Source organism: Malurus melanocephalus, unplaced genomic scaffold (genome assembly GCF_030028575.1).
Source record: "Malurus melanocephalus ecotype Western Australia unplaced genomic scaffold, MMel_1.1 scaffold_1303, whole genome shotgun sequence".
In the NCBI taxonomy this organism is placed as follows: Eukaryota; Metazoa; Chordata; class Aves; order Passeriformes; family Maluridae; genus Malurus; species Malurus melanocephalus.
Window position 1 is genome coordinate 27,074 of NW_026624535.1, and position 6,908 is coordinate 33,981.

The 6,908-nt window shown below is 51.0% G+C and overlaps 1 protein-coding gene across 1 annotated transcript in view; it reads left to right on the forward strand.

Moving 5' to 3' along the window:
- The window catches only part of LOC130586781 (paired box protein Pax-5), a gene marked incomplete at its 3' end in the record, with an annotated part of 23,326 nt that extends 21,017 nt beyond the window's left edge, over window positions 1-2,309 (forward strand). Inside the window, exons 4-5 of the mRNA XM_057387688.1 lie at window positions 210-274; window positions 2,181-2,309. Of these exons, the coding sequence (XP_057243671.1) occupies window positions 210-274; window positions 2,181-2,309 (194 nt within the window). The remainder of the gene's footprint in view (window positions 1-209; window positions 275-2,180) is intronic.
- Between the last annotated feature and the right edge of the window lie 4,599 nt (window positions 2,310-6,908).

Here is a 6,908-nt window from a genome sequence, read left to right on the forward strand (position 1 = left end):
GTGGCTCAATCGTGGCACAGGGTCCACGTGCCAAACTCTGATCTTTCAGTGTATGGTGAGGGCAGCATTCTGCATGTGCAGAAAGGCATTTTTTGTGTGGATGTAGGTGCCCTGCACTGGGAAATCAGCGTGTGACACCCGTGCCACTGCTGCCTCGTGCTCACTGTTGTTTCACTGTGGTCACTGTTGTTTCTTTTCTCTGCACACAGGATCATACGGACCAAGGTGCAGCAGCCGCCCAATCAGCAGGTGCCAGCCTCCAGCCACAGCATAGGTAAGGAAAACTTTTTTTTTTTTTTTAAAAAATACATTAAAAAAATCATAATGGATTACAAATATTCTAAAGAACTTTTAATCATTCTTATGGACAGATAATTCTGCATAAAACACTTCAGCACACGTGCTAATGYGCCTTCTTTGTCATTCTCCAAGGGCTGAACATAGTAAATGAATTTTATAAATACTGCTAAAAGGTTTTGAATTTTACTGATTATTATGATAAATAGCTTTCACCATGAGACAGAAAATTGAAATCTAAACCAAAAAACCCCCACTAATAGGGGTCTATAGAATGTCAGATAATTAAAGTAATAAATCAAGAAAGGGATACTTATTCATAACATTTTCTGCATCATTAGTCAGTAAGTAGTTTTGAATGTGTTTTTTTCATCTATCAACCATCCCTATCATAATTCTTTGTGCACTTGCAGTCTTGAGTGAAGAGGTTGCAAAACTTTGTGAAACTTTTAATTCAGCGGCAGAGCAGTGGTGCTGCACCCTGAGGCAGGTGATGGTGGTGGAGGGTGAGCTGAGGGGATCCCCAGGTTGGGTTCACCCTCAGCCCTGCCCCTGTCTGATGGTGAATTCCTGAGGAGGGTGGGTGTTTCTGTGCTGCAGGCATGGAGGGGCTCAGCCAGGCTGGTCTCTTTTTGTCCCTGAAACCCTTTAGGGCACAGGTCAGGCTTTGATTCATTGGGGGTGCTGTGGGGGCCCTAATTTCTCTCTGCCTTTATGCTGTCAGCTGTGGTGTGGTGAAATGTTTGCTGTTTCTCTCTTGGCGAGGCTGTGCTGCACTGGGGAAGGGGATGGAGGCACAGAGCTCCCTGACCCTTTCAGCTTTTCTGAGGTGTCACAGCCAGACCCCRTGTCCTCAGTGTTTCTCTCCAGAAAATGCCAAAGTGATCTCAGGGGAAGAGGAGCTCCTTTATCTCACTTAAAGGTGGCTTAAGGGCTGTCCCTTCTTGAGAAAATCAAGAACAGAGAGGAAAAATCTTGTTTCTCAGAGCCTGGCACTGATAGAGGCATCCTGTCAGACCCAGAGCTGTGTCTGGGGCTCTCTGGTGCAGCCCTGCAGTGCATCCCCCATCCTGTTCTTGGTGATCTTTAGGATGGGGRGACGGGGCAGGACAGGCTCAGCCTGGGAGCTGATGGAGGTTATGGTGTTGCTCCCTGCTCTGCCTGATTTGTGCAGCCTGGGACAGCCACAGCATCCCAGGGACAGCGTTTGCAGGGCACTGTGACACATTCACACAAACAGTGTCCTTCTCTCCAGGGGTCTCCTAAAGCAGGATGGATTTAGGTCATATTTTGGGGAACCTCAGATCTTTCAGCTGTCCATCCCTGGGCAATCCCAGTGTGCAAGGTGTGCACTGGCCAGAGGCTGATGGTGTGGTCAGTGCAAGGTCTCCACTGGTGTGGTCAGTGCAGGGTGTGGACAGTGTGTCCAGCACAGCGAGTGCAGGTTGCTGTCCCTCAGTAGCTCCTGTCGCAGGACCCCTCCTGTGGCTGCTCCTCTCTCTGTGTGACCGTGTTCCCAGCCATCTCTGTCACTCTGCTGTCACCGTGGGCTGCAGTGTCACCCACAGCCTCTGCTGTCCCAAGCAATGAGCTTTTCCACCAAGCCTTGTGTGAGATGGGTCTGATGATAAAGCAAAATCATCTCCCATCCCACAGCAGAGAGACCCTTTTGTGACAGGGGAGAGGGCTGAGCGTGCCTGTGCTCCCACCCTGCTCTGAGCTGCTCATGGTGTGGGTGAGGGCTCCTCCCGAGCTGGACTGGCCACAATGACCAGATGACCAGATGACCACCCAGCTCCACCGTGCCACGGGAGCTGCTGGCCTCTGGGTAAACTGAGGCCAAAGTGTTATCCTGTGACTGACCTCCTGTCCTTGCCTTGCAGCCTCCACAGGATCTGTCACCCAGGTGTCCTCGGTCACCACTGACTCTGCTGGCTCCTCCTACTCCATCAGTGGGATTTTGGGAATTGCTTCTCCTGGCACCGAGAGCAACAAGCGCAAGCGGGATGAAGGTAGCAGGAGCTGTTTTTGGGAGGGGGTGGCATGGCCAGGGGGGTGGGCTGGGGCTGAGGTGGGTGCTGAGTGTTTGTGAGTGATGGAGCTGTGGATATCCCCTGTGGCTGCTGACTGCAGAGCAGTTTGATCCCGGGTCAGCAGGACTTTGCCAAGGTTACAGACAAAGATGATCCATGGCCAGGAGAAGGGCCTGTCTGGGTGTTTTGGAAAGCTGTGTCACTGTGTCACACACTCCTTCAAACCGTGAAACTTTTCCCTTCTGCCAATGAATAGGGGAAGAAACATTATTGTGTTGACTCTCTGGCCCCCCAAATAAGAAATATCTGCAAAGTGACAGAAAGTTAACAGCAGAGACATCTGCTGTGCTCCTTCCCTCAGGACTTTCTTCACCAGGACCTTTTTCCAGTCTTGGAGGGTGGAAGTGAGCACAGTTTAGTTGGGGTTGTTTATTGCTGACACACTCCTCAGATCCACAGGGTGTACTGTCCTGGTGTGTTCTGCAACATACTGAGAACAATGTTTGGGAGAGAAGGGCACCAGAGATGGAGTGGAAGGCAAAAGAGGCGTCTTATTAAAATACCTCTGGTTTAGAACATTCCTTGCTTTTTGCAAGAGCACAGAGAGAAGCTGAGGCACAATTTGAGCAGCAGAGGGGACACCACAACTGTAGTGGGGTTTTTCCAGCTGAGGGCTCAGAGGGCATCTGGAGGAGGGCAGATGTGACTCAGCCTTTCCTGCTGAGGATCACCCATCAGGTTCAGCTCCAGCCTCACCCTAAAGCMCTGCAGGACCCCATCCCTGTGCTGCCCACGCTGCCCCTCGCTGTCCAGCTCCTCCTGGATGGACTGGGGCTGCAGTGGATCCTTTCCTCCCATCCCCAGGGGGAAATGCAGCTAAAATCAGAGCCTGGTGCCTGAGATGTAAARACACCATCCTGTGCCTGTGTGTCCTTTAGTGGGAACACGTGAAGAGGGTGGAGAGTAAACTCAGATTGACTGGACTGGGAGAAAAACTGCAAGAGTTTGTGGGGCCAATGTCAGCCACATGGGAGCTAATCTGGTGGTGGGAGCATAAAACTCCTTGTGCTCAGATTCTTGCTGAATATACCGGTGTTACTCAACTCTGTGATTGTGCATCTGCCATTTCTGTCCAARTCCAGGTTGTAAAGCATAGTTAAATATAAGTATTAAAGCAGGTAGGGTGAAAGTTTTGTRTTTTGTCAGCCAGATCAGGAGAGGGGCTGTGTGTATTGATCCCCAAATGGCTCCTGTGCACCCACAGCACCAATTTTTGTGTGCCTGTGAGAAAACTGAGCTTTAACTGCAGAGAAAAGGATTAAGTGTTTCCCTGAAAAGCAAAAGCAGTTCCAGAAGTASGGCTGAGAACCTTCTCAGCTTTTTTTTCAGCTCACACTCAGAAATGAGCATGTGATTTCCAAAGCAACCCCATTATTTTGGCAGGATGAGTCATGGGGTTTGAGCTCCTAAGCTGGACWATAATGCTGTCCTCAGCAGCTGTTTAAACTGTTTTTATAACAGCTCAGGGCTCTGGAGAGGCACAGTCAGGTACTCCAGGATCTTTGTGGGGATCCCTCRGACCATCCCTGACACCCTCCCCATCCTTCTCAGCACAAGGTCCTTCCATATGGGTGTGGGTGCGTGCAGTGTGCCTGTGGAGCTGCCCCAAAGCTCTGTATCTGCTTTATGTTCTTGTGCTGTGAAGAGGAGAACCACATCCCCTAATTATGACCTGTATCACGACACAAATGCTCAAGGGACAGAGCTGATTTAACATTTCCCGATTTTGGCCAGGCTCTGTCCACTGACAGCCCCTGGGATTGTGTCCTTTCTCTGTAGCTGTTGGAAGGTGAGTGCCCACTGCTCTGCCTCCCTGCACACATTTCCTGAGCCGTGGCTGTGCAGCACTGTCTGTCTGTCTGTCTGTCTTGGTTTGACAGACAGGTGTTTGCCAATGAAGGCAGGGACCCCGCCTTGGAGGGGTGGATATGACCCCCCTTCCCTCCGAATTATTATAGCTTTGAAAAAAAAATAAAAATCACAGGCTTTCAGGCAAGAATATGGGTAAAAGGGAATAACAGTTTTTACTAATATATTTATATAACAAGGTGAAACAAGTAACAATAACAATAGCAACAACCAGCCCAGTCCCAAACCCAGTGACAGCCTCACACAGAGATACACCCAGATCTCCATGTGGCCAAGGATGGGCACAAACCACCAGAGATGGATGGAGAAAAAAAAAAAAGTTCCTCTGCAAACTCACAGCAGAAACTTCGATCTTGGTGCTCCTTTAACCACCGCAGCACCAATCTCAGGGGTCCCAGGCAAGGCACAGGGGCAGAAGATCACAGGGCAGTGAAACAGGAACCAAAGAGCAGTCGAGCTCTGCTCCACAGGTAGCAAACCACCCTCCTCTCTGAGCCAAACAGGGCAGGATATAGAGTTACCACCACACCCACACACACCCCCTCCCAGTACTTAGCAAGATCGTTTGGGTGGGGTGTAGGTCCTATTGTCTTTACTAATCACCCAGCCATCAAAAGGATGACCTGGCAATCAGTGTATCCCAGCAACAAAATGGGAAAGGAAAACTCCCCAAGAAAGGAAACAAAAGGAGAAAACCCACACCACCGTCCTTTCCTGGCTGCCCTCAGCCCGGGGATGAGGTGGGGTGGACTTGCCCTTCCAGCTCCCAGCTGCACCGAGCACTGGGTACGATTCATTAACCAGTTTTGTTCTTCTCACTCTTGACATGTTTTTAGCAGATGTCATCAGTCTTTAACCCAGTGGGGAGCTCKCTGGATAGCAACGGGGGCAAACCAAATCAGACAATCTTTATTGGTTTGTACAGTTGAAGGTGTCATTTTATTTTTCCCTGTTGTAATGTGGACTTGGAGCAGATGTGCCTTCGTGGGGGATCAGTTGCTTTCAGTTTKGGTTAAAGGATTGACACAAGGAGCAGGCAGGTCTGTAACGAGGCACAGATTCCAGCAGTGGAGGATGCCAGGCACACACCTCGCTGCAAACTCTCCCAGGTGCGGGTTTGCCTGGCCCCAGGGCTCAGGGAAGGGCTGCAGTGGGGTCATGGGGCTTTGCCTGCTCTCTGTGGGGTCTATTTTAGGGCAGTGAGACCCTCCCAATGCCAACAGGGTCTGGTTTCACTGCGTTTCCAGCTGCTGGTCAGTGAGCAGTGGTGGTTTTGTGAAGGACATCTGACGTGTTTTGGGAAGTGCTGAGCACCCCCTGTGTGGAAATCAAAGCTTTCTGAAGTGGGATTAAACAATCCTTGTTGAGCACTGAGAAAAGCACACAGGACAGTTTCATCCACAGGTGGGTGCACAGGAGACCGGGCCACAGAGGTGCTCAGGACGTATTTTGGGGATGAAGGAATTTGCTGAGCCATAAAGCTCTGGAGGATTCTGTGAGGATGATGGGGAAGAAGGGGCAGTGCACTGCAAGGCAGAGTCCGTTCCTCCTTCCCCCTTCACTCCTGTCTTTGCCACCCCTGCTCTTCATCCTGGAGAGTGGTGCAGGTGTGGGAGGGACGTCACAAGGGCTTACACCCAGGTGTAAATACAGCTCCTGCTGTGTTTGAGCTGTGCCAGCCGAGAGGGATCCTCCACCCCTGAGGAATGGGATGTGCTCCTCACGGGATCTCCATGAGCTGGGGCTGTCTCAGGGGGATGTCCTGAGGCCACCAAAGGAGCCTGCACCGCAAAGAGCCCAGAGCTGCGCTGTGTGGAGACGCGTTGTGCTGCTGCTCCTTTCCAACGGTGATCACAGCGTGTGTGGGGTGATGCTGGCTGCCCTGGGGATGTGCTGGGTGTAACTCTGGTGTAGAGCTGTGTTTAACTCTGGTGTAACTCTGGTGTAGAGCTGGGTGTAGCTCTGGTGTAGCTCTGGTGCAGAGCTGGGTGTAGCTCTGGTGTAGCTCTGGTGTAACTCTGGTGTAGCTCTGGTGTAGATCTGGGTGTAGCTCTGGTGCAGAGCTGGTGTAGCCCTGGTGTAGCTCTGGTGTAACTCTGGTGTAACTCTGGTGTAGCTCTGGTGTAACTCTGGTGCAGAGCCGGGTGTAACTCTGGTGTAACTGTGGTGTAACTGTGGTGTAACTCTGGTGTAACTCTGGTGTAACTCTGGTGCAGAGCTGGGTGTATCTCTGGTGTAGCTCTGGTGTATCTCTGTTGTAACTGGTGCAGAGCCGGGTGTAACTCTGGTGTAACTCTTGTGTAACTCTGGTGTAGCTCTGGTGTAACTCTGGTGTAACTCTGGTGCAGAGCCGGGTGTAACTCTGGTGCAACTGTGGTGTATCTCTGGTGTAACTCTGGTGTAACTCTGGTGTAACTCTGGTGTAGCTCTGGTGTAACTCTGGTGTAACTCTGGTGCAGAGCTGGGTGTAACTCTGGTGTAACTGTGGTGTAACTCTGGTGTAACTCTGGTGTAGCTCTGGTGTAACTCTAGTGTAACTCTGGTGTATCTCTGGTGTAACTCTGGTGCACAGCTGTGCTCGGCAGCCTGCAGAGGGCTCGATCTGCTCGTTCTTTCCTCCGTGCAGTTTTTTCCTCCAGCTGCTTTTGT